Below are 17,433 nucleotides of genomic sequence, written 5' to 3' on the forward strand. Positions count from 1 at the left end.
GTTTTCTGAAGTACTGCTGATACCAGTACCTTCCTTCATATTGTTGCCATTAACAGGTATCATAAGTTCTGGAATAATTTTTGCCTCTTATATTTTCTTCAACTGAGTCATTAGTGTGTCTGACAGTGGTTTTGTTAACAGAAAGGACATTTTTGTACATTTTTTCTGAAATATAAAGCTAGCTCGTTACTGAGTATAGTATTGAATAGTCAATACATTAGGGACTCTATAGAACACTGCTTATAAGGATGCACAGATGAAGAAAGCATCATTTTCTTTCCCTAGAAGTTTGCCACACTGTAGAACAATAGGGTCCTCCTTATTAAGAGGCCACCAGCAGTGACAAATACACGACGATCTGCCCGGTCATCTTCAATTATTTTGAAAAAGTGCCTTAAAGAGTTGGTTCCCTTTGAGCTAAAAAGCCATACCCCCAGGAATGAATGCTACTCAAGATAAGTCAGGGTAGCAGGCTTGGGAGTCTAATTTTGGAAAAGTAGTTGAAATTTTCGTTTGTCACATTTTAATTCAGCCAGTCGTAGCTTGCATTCTGGTTTTCCTCTTCTCCTTTAGCAGCTTCCTGCTCAACTTTCTGTACTAAGAACAAGCACAGTCCCCCTGAATGCACCAAGTGAGCACTGTGCTGAGAAAAAAATCTCTTGATTAAGCACAAATTATTTGTTTAATCAGTCAACCATGTTAAGAACATAGGTGGTTATAAACCACCATTCTGTCCAAAGGGACTATGATTTTTACCCCTAATATTTACTTTTGACATCTCTGAGAATGAGAAAGAAGGCAGATGAGACAGCTTTAATCAACATCATTAATCAACCTTGATCCCTCCAGATCATGAAACAGCGCTTGGCATAACTTGTTAGTAATTTGCGGTCTTTGTGGCCTAAATGATGTCAAACTCCTGATTTTGTCATTTGGCTTCCCCAGTATCCTGAATATCCATGGCTGAAAATAGCGTTCCCCTCAGCTCTGTAATTCCGCCTGTCCTTGCTCCTTCACAGTAAATCCCTAAGTAAGTTTGGGGAGTGGGTCTCCAGAGTGCTGCTCTTTAGTTCTCCATTTCAGGGGTGCACGAAGGAGGCTCTTCTCCAGATGTCCCTGGAGCCACTTGGGTTTCTTTGGGTTTTTTGTTTCTAAAAGCAAGGAAAGAAATTTATTGTTACAGTTCATGTTCTGAATCATACCATGAATTTGCTATGAATGCTTAAAATTACAGATCATTTTAAATGGATATAATATGAAGATCTGGAGAATTTTAATAGATAAATTGCTCATTTTATTTTTGTCTTCTCTCGTCACAAGAACGGTCTCTGTCTTGTTCACTAACACATCCTGGATTGCCTTTGTTACCTTTATAGAAGTTGGCATGTCATTCTATATCCTGTTGAAGGGGACTGTTTCTCCTGAAAATGTGACCTGAGAGGACCCTGTGGTTGATAGGAACTGCGTCATCACCACTAGTCAGTTGTGTGGGGTGTCAGAGTACTCAGGTGCCTCTGTGAGTTCTTGAGGAATAGCAAAAATCTGTTCTGTAATGTAGCTACATTTGTTCCTGATGTGCTGCTTAAAATTTGTGCTCTAATCTTCCAGTCTTAGCGAAGTACTGTTTGGTTTGTTGGGTTTTTTGCAGTGCACTGCTTGGATGGGACTGTTTTATTCATTTCCAAGAGCTAGGTTCAAAACTTGTTTAAATCTGTTTCTCTCCGTCTGTGCTTAATCTATGTTCCTTGGATCTTTTTGAAAAAAACCTTATCTTGGAGGATGGAAAAATCTTGTTTTCATACAATATTTCAGTAAGACTTAGGAGTAACAGTGCTGTGTAATTTCTGAAGAGTTTCAAACCCTGCTTCCTCTCCCCAACAACTATAAAATACGAAGGAAATTATTTGCATATAAAGAATCTGATCATCCAAACATCATGCCTCTAATGAAACATAAATCAGCTAGAAAGAGCTTACTTCGTTTTTCCTAAAAGAAACAAATCAGTCTGAGTTATTTTTCTACATAATTAACACTGTTTGCTGTTTTAAGTAGAGGGATCAGAGTTGTCCAAAGCAGTTAAGATTATAGCAACATCAGCAATTTTTGTGTTTGCTTTACTTTTATTCTTTCTGGCATCATAGCTAATTTCTAATCAAGTAAATGTGTTTGAAAGTATAATTCAGGGGAGATGATACACTTCTCCATGCTAAGTGCATAAAGCTGGTTTAATAAAATGAGTGAGATTTTTCTAGTGGGTATAATTATCTCTGCAGCAAACAAGTGAATTATCTATTTCGGGATGTGTGTTTGGATGACGACGAGCAGATTGGGAATGTTAATAAGCAAGGCTGTTCACCAATAAGCCTCTTATTCTTGTACATCAGAGGCCTGTGATGACAGTAGAAGTCGCCTTCAGGTGGCTTTTAATTCTCTCTTTCAAATGTCTGATACTTTAGGCAGAAGACACCCCTTTGGCAGAACCAAGGATGGGGGACCATCATCCCATTGACATCTCATTTGCCAATGTCATCTTTTCTGATCCAGCCCCAAGAAGCATGAGCAGAGCAATGTACAGAAATCCAGGCTGCTCCTTCTCTTGTAATATCCAAATAATATTTTACTATTTGGGATTGACAATTCAGTCCAAAATTGATCCAGAGCTTGCTGAAGTCACTGGAAGTCTGTGATTGCCAAAAACTACCACTGACTTCAGCGTGTCTTGGAACAAGCCCTTCACGGGCGCAGGACTCCCTGAGAAATGCTTTGCTTTGTTGGGAAGCAAAACTCATTAAACAACAATTAAACACAACCAGATATCTGGACCTCTCTCCACAAAAGCTTTGCGGCTTTAGAGGCCTACCCCAATAAGCAGGAACGTAGAAGATGAAGGTCTTTACTTTTAACTCACATGACTCAGCTCAATAGTAATTAGCTTCTGCCTCTGCTTCTATGGGCCTCCTGCACTCCACAGCTGCAGCAGCCAAACCTTGTTCCCTAGAAAAAATTAGACAATTATCTCTGGGAATTTATTTCCCAGCAGGAATATTCACATCTCACTTCTCTCCAGTATTTCATCACCAAGATGCACAGCTGTTGAAGGGCTATCCAGATCTCAGTCCAATCTACTGTCATGTTCAATAGCTCCTCACTGCAAGAGTTTCATAAATGCACATTTTCCAGATATATCTTCGGTCTGTGTTTCCTCTGGTAATCCCTGCCTGGAATCACAAATTAAGAAATATATATATATATATATATATATATATATATATAAATCCCCATGTTAGTTTAGAATAACTAGCAAAAATACATTTATTGTTAGAGGAAAAGTTGCCCTTTGGGCTCTGAAGATAGCTGTTTGTCTGCAGATTTCCACTACAGTCCTTCCAGCACAGCTGTCTCAGAAAGCAAGTGATACCTGGGCAGTGGGGATGGAGGAATGAGATATTTTTCAGGCTACACTTTAGCTGATTTGTACTGTCACACTTGGAGCATCGTGAGTTTGCCATCTGTGATGGGCAGCACTTGGGCAAAGCGTGCTGTTTTTGAAGGGAGAGAATAAGTAGTGAGGAAATTAAAACCTGATGATCTGCTCAGTTTTCCATCTACTTTTTCTTCAAGAAATCTTGAACTTATGTGTTCTTCAGCTTCCTCGTTTGAAGAATCTCATCTTTCAACAGCCATTTCCATCCAGAATTACTAGTGTTTCATGTACCATGTAGGGTGCTTTGCCTAATGTTTTCAAAACCAGCTGCAAAGTATAAATCTCTGGCACCTCATATTTTTAAATCACTGTATCTGCTTCCCTACCAGTTGTACAAAGTGTTTGAAAAAAACAGCATTTTCTCTATGGTGGAAAAACATTTTAGTCTCTGCTGAAATCCTCCAGGTTTGTTGATGTTCTGCTCAGCCTTACTGTCTTTTACTATCCTGTGTGATACTTGGATGATAGCCAGGTACATATAAATTGCTCCCACTCATGCTCTCTGTGGCGGTTTTATGTGCCTTTCACTACTTTCTAGCAGATATTTCAGGCATAAATTTATTCCTATCACGGGTTTTTTTGCACTTACTTTCTTTTCCCTTTTTAAAACCTATGACATCTTTTTGCCTAAAATTTACTTAGTGTTTGGGGATCCCTCTAGTCAGAGACTACAATGGCAAAATCATGGCTTTCTCATTAGGCTTGCAGAAGGAAGCACGAGGCCATAGGACAGACTCGCTGCCCAATTTCAATGCTTGCCATGCCAAGGGGCAGAGAGTGGGCAAGACTTTGAAGCAGGAAGAGCCCATCTTCCCCTCAGGACGTTTGGCTCAGTACATTGGAGGCAGCACAGAGAAGAGGCTTCCCATGCCAGATAAAAGGGAGGGCACAGATTACTTCTTGACTGGAAAAAGCAAGAAACCAGAGACTGAATCTGTGCTGCTCCTAGAAACATTCTGTTCTTTATTTTCCTCTGAGGACCGCAAATGTACACCAAATAGAGTCTAAATTTTGGACAAATCCATAACCTAGTTTCTATTGAGTATCCTGTTTTTTCATTATATTTTCTTCTTAAGGCTAGAAGCGCAGAAAGAGGGAAAACAAAATAAATAAATAAATGAGCTTCTATCTAAAGGCAGAAGAAAATTAGCATTATGGATTGAAGTTGAGCCTTCCCCAGTTGAAAAATCAACTTTCACCCATCTTAGAAGAGTTTCTGGCTTGCTGTGAATCCTGTCATTCAAAAGGCAACTCTAGCAAACACTGTGTCATTAGGGGAGTGTAAAACTGAATCATGATCCACTCCCAGCCCTTGCCACAGACCCCAGCTGCTCTACACTCACATTGACAAAAATATCTGTGGACTATTTTGTAGCCTGAGCTGGTAATTGGACCCAAATGTAACAAAGAGCATCAGTCAGTCCTAGCTTAGAGTTGATTAGATCATTGCAAATAGAGCAGATCTTTACTAGAACATATTGATATTATTAAGGCATATAAGCATGTTAGAAGTTTATCATGTTTTCAAAATATATGGACGTAATAATAACAAAACCCCACAGAATCTCAGTTCTGGGACCTAGTTCTCTGCTCCAGCACTTCTCTTCAAAAGCCCATTTGTCATTCATTCATCCAGGTATAAAATGAGTGCCAAAGTGCGTCTCAGAGGTGAGTGTTAACAGACCTGTCCTCATCCAACTTGCGTTAGATTTCTAATGCCCTGTTTGATGAACTGGGAATCTGTGGTGTCTTCATAAGGGTTGTTGTGATCCTAATTAAGAAAACTGTCATTGTAATATTGCGTTTTTATTGCCCTGTTTGTTACAATTTTCTCATGTGCTGCTATTAAATAAACCTTCTCTTTGTCTTTTTATAGGTTACACAGATGGACCAGAAGCTGAACCTCATTACAGACATGCTGCATCATCTGATTTCCCGTCAGCAAGGGGATCAAGGGAACAACAGATCACCTCAGAGAGGCCACAACATCAATTCGGATCTTTTCCTCCCTAATAATACCCTGCCAACCTATGAGCAACTCACAGTACCAAGAAGAAATGAAGATGATATCTCCTGATGTAGTATAAGTTTGGGTTGGGTTCTTCCCACCTTTGTCCTTTAAATGAGACTGAATGTTGAGAACTTGGAAGGAATTAAGTTCATCAGCCATCCAAGAAATCACGCAGCCATTGTATCTATACCACTAGTCTCAGATATGTTCTTCTAAAGCCGCTCAGAATAGCCAAAGGATTGCCAGGCTGCCTTCTACCAGGCAAAACTTACTGAAGCTCCATGTTGATTTTGTTCATGAACAAATGATCACAACTCGTTATTTCTCAGAAAGACCAAAACAATGTAAAGACAGGCAAAATGACAAGGATTTAGAGCTCCTTCAATAATAATAATAGTAATAATAATATTCTAATAATACTTGAACTTGGATGGAAAAAGCGCATTCTGTTTATGAATCTGCAGACAGCAATATATTTCTATTACTAAGGTTTTTAAAACAAACTAGAATAACTTATGTTGGTTTTATTGTATAAACATACACTAACATTCTAGAAAATGACAAACCGCATACTGAATGATTTTCTTTTTCTGTTTTATTTTAACATCGCTACATAAACAGTTATCAGATAATGACGAGGGTTTTTAAATCTGTTTTTCTTCAGGGAGGAACTAATCCTTAATCTGGAACAGTACTATTTATAATAGAAAGTGCTACAGATTTTTTAAGATAGCAGTTTTTCATGGGGAGACAATAAAGTATTACATAGGAAAAAATATTCTGCTTTCTAGAAAATTGTTGCCAAAGAATTTATGTATAAGTAGAAACACAGTGGTCTGAATGTACTTGTCCTGAAATAGCTTTTTTAAAAAAAGGTGGCAAACTACTTCTTAAATCTACTGGTTTTTAACTGCAGTCGCCTAGAATAGTGCAAGAGGCTGAAGTGACTGGACTTGCTGGTCAAGTGCTTGAGCTGGCCACTTACTGAGCATCCATAATCCTCACAGGAATCGAGGCCGCAGTTCAGGAAAGCATCTGTCCTCCAAACAGCACATACGACACTTTGAACAGTTTAATGCAGGGGTGTCAAACTCATTTTCACCAGGGGCCACATCAGCCTCGCGGTTGTCTTCAAAGGGCCGAATGTAATTTTAGGACTTTATAAATACATACTTTATACATACCTACTACTACATACATGACATTCGGCCCTTTGAAGGCAACCGTGAGGGTGATGTGGCCCCTGGTGAAAATGAGTTTGACACCCGTGGTTTAATGGATAACATCTTGAGAAATTCAGCTACCTACAGGGGTCATTTGGTATTGAGAGGTGCCGGCTCTAAGATAGAGGACTGAGGGCCTGAGCTACAACTGTCGGAGCTGAGCCACATTATCCCACGTGACACTTGCGACAGAGCCAGCAGCGTCTGGCTCAGTGTGATTTTTCACATACACAACATGAGCAGGATTTGGGCTTTGATTACTAAGGTTGAAATTCAGCCCTTGCAGATAGTCAGCACCTGCATCATACCAGCCCTGCTGTGAACATGGAACATAGTGTCAGGGAAAGCTATTTAGTCCAGCATGGTGGTGGTGGTGGCAATCCAACACCGCTGGCAAAAGTGGGAGATGTAGACAAATGTGGACAGATTTATCAGCCCTTGCACTTTGAGCATCACACCCACCCAGTGCACCCCATTCCCCTCACTGCAGAGCCTGTACCCCACTGCAGACCCTTTCCCTCTCCTGGAAAACCGATGCCCTAAAGCCTCGTAACTTTGCACAGCATTTAATATCGCCAGTCTTTAACATCTTTGAGCAGTCTGAAATACTGATGTGTAATGAAGTGAGATCGCAGAGAACCTTCTCAGAGTGCTGCTCATATTCCAGGCTTTCTTTTCAACATTGAATCTTTTTCACTTGGCCTGCAGAGAAAAGTATACTATATTTAACTTTACAGATTACATTACAATTATAAATGTTAAGGATGTAGAAATTTACGGGCATAAACAGGAATTGTATCTGGCATTATGTTTTATAGAAATCAAAATTATTGTCATGATTTTGAACATTTTTTAAATGAGATTCAGTATGTAATTTCAGGTTATCAAACAGCCTGTTAATTTCCTAATAAAATACAGGACAAGAGAGCCATGTCTTTTGGTTGTTCTAAAATCCAGACACTTGATACACACAAGAAAGCTGTTGGCTTTGCTTTTCTTTTTTCTCTTAGCTCACTGCAAAGTGTACAGGTGCCTTATTTGTAATGTGGGACTGGAAACCTTCTGCTGATTCCTTACTAGAGAAGTAAAAGAAAAACAGGATTTAATCAGCTAGGGTGGCCTTAGGGAGAAAGGTGTGTGTTGTAGCCCTTGCTGAAAGCAGCCAGGTCTATGCATTACCCAGAAAATGCATCCGTTCCTCCCTGTTTATTCCCAAGACCATACTTATTTGTGTTTGGCAGCTAATCTCAGTGATAACAGTCTGGCACAGCAAACATTTCATGCTCAAGATAATTTCCATTTCTTGATGTGTCAGTTGGTCTATATCCATCCAAAAGTCCCCGTTACCAGAATCCTGGGAATAACCATGTTTTACAGATTCTCAAGGCTGATGGCAAGTTGCCTTGAGATTGGTGATTCCCCACCTGCATTCAGCTGATCCTTTCTGAAAGACAACCAGCTCTGAGACCTGGTACTTAAAATCAGATAATCCATGTGATCCTAAGAAAAGGAAGATGATCCATTTTCCCAGCTGAAGAGGGATGTCGTAAAATGAGCCATCCATACTTGTCGTGCAGCTGCCTGGAGCTAGCTGCCCCAAGTGCTCGCTGGAGACAGGTCTGACCTCTCAGTTTGGAGGACCAGACTGGATTCATCTTGCCTGCTGGGTCTTCATACCTCAATGACTTCTCCTGGAAGTAGGTACCTCAGCACCTTTCCTTCACAGAGCACTGCGGAACAGCAGCAGCAGGAAGATGAGCTGAAGAGTTCAGCGCTGGATCAGCCTGAAGTAACCAGCATGCAGTGAGTATGTGTTTCTGCTGAAACCTTATCTGCTGGTGTCTGCTGTCCATCCGAACTGTCCAGAGCAGGTTTTTAGAAATTAGTAGGAAATATTTGTTAATAGCTTAAAGGGGGAGCAAAGGAAACTTCAAGGTAGACAAAGCCTTGATCTTGAGGTTTTCTACCTCGTTTTTAAAAACTGTGTTCAAATAAAGGCATCTGAGGCTGCAGAAAAGAGTCTCAGAACAGCTCAATATCAGTTTTGCATTTCAAGACTGGTGTACACTGGCCCTGGACCTTGATCCCTGCCTAAAAGAAATAAAGGTCACCATAGGAAAAAAAAAGTCATCCAAAAAAATATGAGCTGTCTTAGCTTCCCCAGCCTACCAGTGTCTGGGTGCTATGCCAGATATGGAAGGTAGGAAGTCAGTCAACAGGAGAGGAAGAGAAATATGGAGCCACCCAGCTGAAGGTGGTGATGAAGGTTCACCCTGTCTCAGTCCACAGCAGAGGCAGATGATCATGCAAGTTTGTAAAAAGAGAGATTAATAGGAGGAAAGGGGAAGGATGTGTGAAAGAGAGGAGGTTTGGGGGGTGAACAAAACCCTGGGCTCCTGTTCAGGGGGCTGTATTGGAATCCAAGAGACAGAAACACCGTGTCTGGCATCAGCATTAATAACATAGTGTGACCTTAGGGCGAGCCATTTCACTTGTTCAGCCACATCTCCTGCACCCTCTCTTCTGCTGAACCCACTTGTCTGTTTAGACCACAGATTCCTCAGGACAGGGACGAGCCCTTTCTTTATATCTGCTCACTGCCTAGTACAGAGAGACCTGCACTCTGGAGACCTGAGGTACCAATGTCATGTAAATAATTACTCAGGAAGTAAAAGCCACCCTGGATCCCTGCTATGTGCAAAGTCTTTATTATTCTGAGCCCAAGGAGTTTCAGAGCTGGAATCGCCTGCTACCAAACTGACAATGAGAAGATGTTGGGTTTTAGATCCCCTTTGACATAGAATCTTACAAAAGAAGACCAGAAGTCCAGCCATCGCTCATTTTCACAGTAGTATTTTAAAGCAGGTTCATTTCAAATAAGGCAATATGCCAGCACTATGTTTGAATACTAGCTGAGGCCGAAATCTTTGGATGTTAGCGGATTAAATAGCCATTTTACTGCAGCAAGCTAAGAGCTGTTGTTGCTAGCAGACACCTCTGGGCTGATTTATCACCCATCAGTTCTGAGGAAGGTGGAAATATTCCAGGGCTCTGAGCTGAAAAGGTCTGGGCAAGAAACAAATTGCTTATTGAAATATAAAAAAGACAGGAAGAATTTATTTTCTGGGAGTTTACAGGAGAAAAGGTAAAAGTTGTTTTCAGCTAATCCTCCTGTACCCTGAAGAGATGGGTATCACTGTTCTCATTTTACTGATTGGGTGGTGATTTGGGCATTGAGAAGAAAAGGAAAAAGGTTAAAGGTCTGATACAATTCCCATTTATGTCATGCTCCTGTGAAAATGGACTTGTTTGTTTCATTTGTGCACAGGAGTTGGGCTATTGCTGGCAGTGGGACTACTCAGTCCACATGGGTCAGTGTAAACCTTTGCAAGTCCAGATGTGTAGGAAAGACTCCTTTTCATGGCCCGTCAGTGGAAGCTGGGCTGTTGTGTATGCAGCGTTGCTCTTCTCATGGTCAGAGCCATGCAAATTCACAAGTTTCTGTTTCGCATTTCTATTTTCAAATCATGGATTTATAACACAGTGCATGCTACTCACATTATCAAGCCACAAAAATTAGAGGTGTTTCCAGTTCTGTGATGTGAATTTCATTACCTACCACACTGGAACACATGCAATGCAAAGTTTCTGTGCACAGAGCAAAGGCTTTTTAAAGGCCCTCCAATTTCATTTAAAATAGCTTGTGTAACGTTTTGCACCATGAGCTTCCTGAGCAGCGTCAGCTGTGATGAAGGTGCATGAAAGGCAGCGAGTTGTTAGACCAGCGCGATGTGGAGATGACACTTAGCTGCAGCCCAAGAAGGATTTGCTCACATGCAATGACCAAAAGTTGTTGAGTTCAAACCAAAAATAGCAAGTAATTCTCTGAACACTGGTTGTTTGGGGTTTTTTTCTGTCTTGTCTGTGGGCTGAATTCGAGTCTAAGGAGTACAAATTTCAGCCAAAGCTTTTTTTTCTATGGTTGTGATGTAGAGCGTGTTTGTTTTCTGTGTCATTCCCCTGGTGCCCAACGAGATGCGTATTCACACTCAGCCTTCCTTTGGCAAGGACGTTGATACCAGACCCTGCTCTGTTCTACCTCAGTGCCTACTTTCACAAAACCTATGAGAACTTAATTATTTCATAGACCTCTCCCCTTCTGTCAAGTTGAGTTGAACAAGGCCGACGGGTTCAAAAGTTTCTAGGGGGAGGCAAAACAAACACACCATGAGTGCATGAACCTTGTTTCCACAGGAACTAGGCTAAAAGTCCTCTCTCCTCCTGCAAACCCAAAGGTCTGGAAGAGATGTAATCCCTCACTTTGGAAGAAGACAACTTCTTACTCCTGGGGTTAGGAGGAGACTAGCAGAAGACATGTTCGTGGGAGCTGGTGGCTCCTTCAAGGCTTGGTGCACCTTTCCTTTTGATCAGCTATTGAAAGCTGCTGGAAAATAGCATTTTTCTTATGTTGCTCCCAATGACAGTGACCTAAAAGCTAATACAACAAAATGCTTGGCACTGCAACAAAGAAAACACAGGTGTCGTCCATGCACATTATTGCAATACAGCATGGTGTCCGGTGAAAAGATGTCTACGTTGCTGGCAAGGGAGCACTGCTGGGGAAGGGCTGGCCTTGTCCACGTTCACATCGCTCCCGCTTGGACTGGCAGCGGCTGCCTATGCGGAGAGGCTTCCCGGGGGCCCGGCGTGAGGCATTGTGCTCTCTGCCCATGGATTTGTGCCTAAGAACTGATCTATAAAGCCGGTCTTGAAACCTTCCTGGAGCTGCGTTTGCTTCAGAGCTAGCACGACTCTGGCGAGCTGCCCAGGGATTTAGGCTCGGTTAATCCAGGCTTGGCTCTCCATGGCAGACACCCGTGGAACAAAGGAAATAAAGCTTCCACAGCCCTGTGGAGTTGCTGGTCAATCACTCGGCCAGGTGCAGAATGTGGGCTAGGCAGCCTTCAGCAAGTTCTCTGGGATCAGAGAAGGGCAAATCCCCGGCAGGGGTGAGCAGACTAATCTTTAGAGATTTTCTTGCCATCATAATTTCCCGAGTCTGGGAGTGTTGCAGTCTGAGGCCCCAGTGCTCGTGCGTTTTGCACAGCCTTCAAAGCCAGCTGTGCTGAAATGCATTGCTGCTGCTTTCTGTGCTGGCAATCTTAGAGGGAAATAAAAAATAAGAAGCCAAGGAGGAAAATAAATTCAATTTTCATTCCTGCTGTATGTTATATCCTTTGGAATATATTGATTATTAATTCATAAAGATTAATATGTTCGACAGAGTTGTTACAAGCACTACCAGTGCTGTAGGAATGATAAGCACTTATGAAGTATTAGGATTACAAGTAGTTTGTGAGATGCTATCATCTGCAACTGTTGTTTAAGCATTGCCTAATAATTTGTTAGTCCTAATGGGGTTATTAACTGAGCTGTCTGTAAATAGAACCTAAATGTAAATGTGATTCAGATTTTACTCCTTTTGCATCCTTGGCCCTTATTCTGTGTGTAAATCTTCTGCTTTGATTCCATCCCTTTTCCTTGATTTCCCTAGGGTTTTTCTTCTAAGTGTTAATTGAAACACTGGATGTGGGTTTGATGGGCAGAGGGATATGTGCCCTTCAGATCACTTTTGGGAAACATCAGGTAAGAGTTACCTACATGAGGACTTATAGCAAGCACACAAGGGAGTTTTCTGCAAGCCACAACATCTTTTTAATCATAGTTTGTCTTTTCAAATCTGAATGACAGAGGATGTGCTTTCCCCACTGAAACCCTCTGCCTGTGCTGCAGGAGCTGTGGACTCACAGCCAGAGCGACATGTGCTCTCTTGCAGCAATTATAGAGTGGATTTTAAATAACGCATTTGCTTAAATGGTTGCAAATGTTTCTCTGTTATTTCAGTCGGCAATCAAGAACTTTTTTGTCGTTTTATTTTCTCTTCTGTGCTGCGAGGTGGGGGGATCCACAGCAGCCAAGGGACAGAAACCAGAAGCGGGGGAACAGAAAGCTGCAGCAGAAGACAGGTCCTGTCATTAAGCAAAAAGTGCTGCCTGAGGCACACACATTTCAGTCCCTGTTTCTTGGAGCCTGAGCACTGTTTCTACTACCCTGTCTTCATCTTCTTGCACCCAAGTGCTAAGCCTTAATACACCTTTAAAGTACCCTGAAGTCTCCTGAACCTTAATTTCCACCTGGTTCTCCCACTCCCACAAGCTGATTCAGGGCTCGATCCAAAGCCAGCGGAAGGCAGCAAGGCTTTTGGCTGGCTGCGGGGGCTCTTGGGACGGGCCCCCGGGATGTTTCCTAGTGCCTGCACCTCACAGGCATGTTAGGCACTGCTCCTTGCATCACTCAGCCTGTGATTAACATTTCCTTCCTACGCCAGTCCTTCAGACTGCCGCTTCGACTCTTTTTTGTTTTTCTCCTTTCCCCCTTCCTGGCTGAAGGGGAGAACAATTCCTGGAAAAGAAAAGTGCTCTTTCCCGAAACCTTCACAGGGACCTTCAGGGAAGAGAGAGGAGACTTTGGAGAACATATGGCTAAAAGCATTTGGGGGTTTTCAGATGGTAAATGACCGATGAGGTCTCAAAGGGGTTTTATTTATAAATGATAGACTCCTGAGAGAGAAATAATTGCTGCTCTCCCAGGCGTAAAAAAGCAATTCACCTGACATAAAACCCAGGGATAAAATTAGCTAAATGAAAGCTAGATATGGCAACTGTATTAAGCTTTTTTTTTTTCCCCTCTTGAATGGTGAATCATTTTAATTTTGTTTTCCCCTCCTTTCTTGGAAGGAGAAAAAAAAAAGCCAAAGCCAAAGCATTGCCTTGGGTCTGGAAGAACAGATGGTGCCCTGGGCGGCCCTCCGGCGCGCTCTGCGGCGTGCATTCCTCCACTCCGCCGCTCAGATAACTGAGTTATACAGCACACGACCATCTGGTGTATGACACATCTTGTGTCCCCCAGACAATGCCCCGGCAAACCTCTTCAGGGGAGAGGTTAGTTTCTAGGGTAACAGCAGCATGTGCAGCTCCAGGCCTTATTGAGATTCAGGGCTCCTCACTTGTCCCTATTCTTCTCCTCGCTATTGTTGTCACTTGAGCTTTTGCTGCTTGGTTACTCTGAGACTGACAATACCCATCAGTATTTTGTCCCTGGCCCAGAAACCATTGTCTCCAAATTTTGTTTCATTATTTATGTTTTCAATATCCAATGGTTGGCTGAAGCATCTGCTGTAGAGTGATAAGGCAAGTGCCTATTGAGAAGGACCGTGCCGCTGCCTGACAACGATGGTTTGAATTATTTAGGCTGTGCTTGGACAAACCTTTGCAAAAGCCGGGGTATCCGTGAAGCACTGAGGTGACTTTATTTGTTTGTCTGCTTCAGTTTTTTTAGGTGTTCACATCTTTTAATCCAGATTAAAAAAAAAAAAAAAATGCTTAAAGCCTCCATAGATAAACTCTCGAAGAAGTAGGTCTGCTCATTGACTGGAGGTCTCTGGATTTTTACTTGCTGGAAACTATTTGAAAAGCAAATGGGTTACGCTTTCCTTTAAACAAGTATTAAAAACACACAGTAAAGGAAATGTCAGTGATGTCTAAACACAAATATGCTGAATTGCAGGCCTAAATGCTTTCCTCAGTCAAGGTATGATTAACTTTAAAATAGTGCATCATATCTCAGGTTAAGGTCAAATACTAGAAAACCAGCAATAACAGTTAAGAGAGGTTCTCTATCTATGTATCAAATGATAATAACATATATATCTACATTGATATTCTAGTAAGCTTGTTATAATTTAAGTCCAATTCATAATTTTCAGTCATTTATTACTTTCTGGAGATTTTACTTTCAAAGTAACACTTGTAAAAAATATATATATGGCCTAAAGGCAATTTTTTAAAAGTTTTGCCTAGAATGTTTCAGATCTGCTATGAGGAAAACACAAAAAAACTTCTAGGGTTTTCCCAGAATGAAACAACCTTTGTTTTGTAGACCTCGGAGCTGGTGGCAGAAAATGACAAGGAGATGTAACTCTCAGACAGAAGGTTGGTTTTAAGTATTCTCATGAAAATCAGTTTTGATTTGCAGCATGTTTTGCCCCTGACCTGTCTGTTAGGTGTGCCATGGCACCAAGTGTATCTCCTTCATCACATGCTTGAGATGGCATGTGATCATAAAAGCAGAGACCACACTAGAGTGCAGATGCAAGAGGAGATAGAGCTGATTGTGAGCAAAGCTCTCTTAGCTGTGTTTTGCTTGGCAGCTTTCAATAGCGAGGAGGAGTGGCTGAAAATATCCTCGCTTTGTTTTAGATTTGGACAGAGTTCCTATTTTTCTATCTAACTATTGAAAGGTATCAGCAGTTTCTCAGCCAGTCTCTGCATTATCTTTGTAGGTGCAAAGCCCTCTGTCCTGGCCAACAAAGCGGGACCAGCTGGGGAGGTACAGGCAAAGCACCTGAGCTTGTGGTGTTTGTGAGTGTGCAAGAAAAGTCCATACACTGATATCACATGGATTGGAAACCGGGTCTCAGTCATGCAGCCCTTCTCCCCCTCTTGCAGCCCTCCCTACCTCCCCTCTTCCAGCCTCATAGTTGGGGGGCTCCAGCCCTGATGTTCCTCAGCATTTCTCCAGCTTCAGAGCATGAGAAAACTGAAAGCAAACCAGAGCAGGCAGTCCCCTCCTGCAGAAGGTATTCTTGGTCTGAAAATAGTATCAGGTGAGGTATTTCCTTAGAAACTGTGGAAACTGCATGCCTTCAGCTGGAGTGCTAGGTAGTAGTCCAGTTACTTGAGCTGGGTGAGTCTTTTCTGACAGTGGCATCGAGCAGAAGGCAGGTAACAAGGGTGGTTAGAGGAATTGAGAGCCTCTATTACGACTTTCTCTGTCTAACCTAGCAAAGCAAAAGGCCAAGGTTGCTCTACATAAATAAATATAGGAATAAGAAGTGCTGTTTCACCCAAAGGACAATGTTACTGCAAGAAAAAGTATGTAAGTTGTCCGTTAATATGTTATTGAATGTTTCTAAACAGCAGAGAAGGAGTAACAGCATCCCTGTGTAAATACAGGGGGGCAAACCTTCCAGCTTTAAGATGTCATTTGATCCATTTGTGAAAGAGATCGCAGACTATGATTGCCTGCAAAGGCAGGGAACTAGGCCACGTGACTCAGAACATCCGTGCTGCTTCAGTATTTCATAGGTTTTAAAGGCAGAAGAGCTCGTTAGAGCACCCAGTCTGAACTTCTGTACAGCACAGGCCATAGATCACATGCAGTTACTCCTTGCTGAGCCCAGAAATTTGTCTGACTTAAGTTTTATCTTACAAGAAGTCGTTGAATCTTGATGTGAAGACACCAAGATCCACTCCTTTCCCTGAGGTTTGTCACAGCCTTAATCCCCCCGCTACTAAAACACACAGCTTTTCTTGTTTTGGTCTGAATTTGTTCACCAGTATCTTTGATTCTTATTAGGCTTTCCATGGACAAAAAGCCTTCTAGCATAAGAAATCATCCTGCCTTAGCAAAGATTGCAAAAAGCCTGAGTGAAGACTAGGGTAAATACACTAACTGACACAGAAAAGTTGAGGTTTCTAACCATTCCTTCTGTGCTGCGCCTTCCATGTTTAGTCATCCTTCTGACCTTGTACCTTGGTATTTTAGAAGCTTGTTTGAAAGCAATAAAATTACCTTGGTGCCTTGTTGCAGCAGGATCACTCAGGTTTGCCTTGGTGACTGTGGAATTTTGCACAATTCAGAGGCAAGGCTTTGGGATCATTAAATATTCTTTATATGCCTTATGGTGGTAAAGGGAGGGACAGGTAGAAAAGGAGATACTGCAGCACCTCTGGACATGCCAGCTGCCCAGGTTATCTACAGGCAGTGACCAGAGGACCTCAGTGGCATGGCTTTCAGTCCATACCTACAACAGCACCAAGAGTATTTAAAATTATTTTTTAAATACTTAAGAAAGGAAAACATGCAGGACAATAAGACACAGAGTTGGATTCATGGATAAGGATTGGTATCCCTACATCTTTTTAAAGAAAACTAAAATGGGATCTGTGCTTTCCTCTTTCTTTTTCTTCTTCTTTTTATTTTTTTTTTTTTTTTTCAGTGATGCCTAATGGGCAAGACTGGCCTTGCTTCCTTTTCTGTATAACATTATGATTTCCCTGTGCTGATACAAGCTGTTTTAGTGAGTGTCGGACTGGCATAAGCTTCACTATCTGAGAAAATGAGGAGAGTTTGTGAATATGGATGTATATGTGTGCATGCAGTATCCATCACCAGAGAAGGTAAGATTTGATATATATATATGTATATATATAAAATATATGTATATATATAAATATACACACACATTATTGTTGATCATTAGTTAGAGAAATGTGAAGCTGCACAGGCAAAGGCACAACTGATACATGCAGCATGGAAAGACATCACAAAACTCCATTTCTGTAAGAAACTATGGCCCACGGACTCAGCCTAGAATTGTTTGGACAAAGGAGCTATTTTTATTTCTCTTGTGGAAAAAAGGAGCTGCCATTTTCTTGTCTGATAACTCCAGAGAGAAGAAGGTAAACCAGGCAGACACTGCATCTAGCAGTATCCCTGCCTTTACTGCCCTGTTACTTCAGGGCAGCTAATTAGGAGCAAACGGGGATGAAAAGAGTTGTGATTGTAGGCTAAGTGCAAGGAGTCTCCACCTG

General features: G+C 41.8%; 1 protein-coding gene across 2 annotated transcripts in view; it reads left to right on the forward strand.

Annotated features, from left to right (window-relative positions):
- Window positions 1–7,645, forward strand: part of KCNQ1 (potassium voltage-gated channel subfamily Q member 1) — a 353,917-nt gene extending 346,272 nt beyond the window's left edge. For both annotated transcript variants that reach the window (XM_082057566.1, XM_082057567.1), the window contains one exon: window positions 5,361–7,645. In XM_082057566.1, the coding sequence (XP_081913692.1) occupies window positions 5,361–5,561 (201 nt within the window). In that variant the 3' untranslated portion in view covers window positions 5,562–7,645. The remainder of the gene's footprint in view (window positions 1–5,360) is intronic.
- Window positions 7,646–17,433: the final 9,788 nt, after the last annotated feature.

This window comes from Streptopelia decaocto (genome assembly GCF_964273445.1).
Source record: "Streptopelia decaocto genome assembly, chromosome: 7".
NCBI classification, from domain to species: domain Eukaryota; kingdom Metazoa; phylum Chordata; class Aves; order Columbiformes; family Columbidae; genus Streptopelia; species Streptopelia decaocto.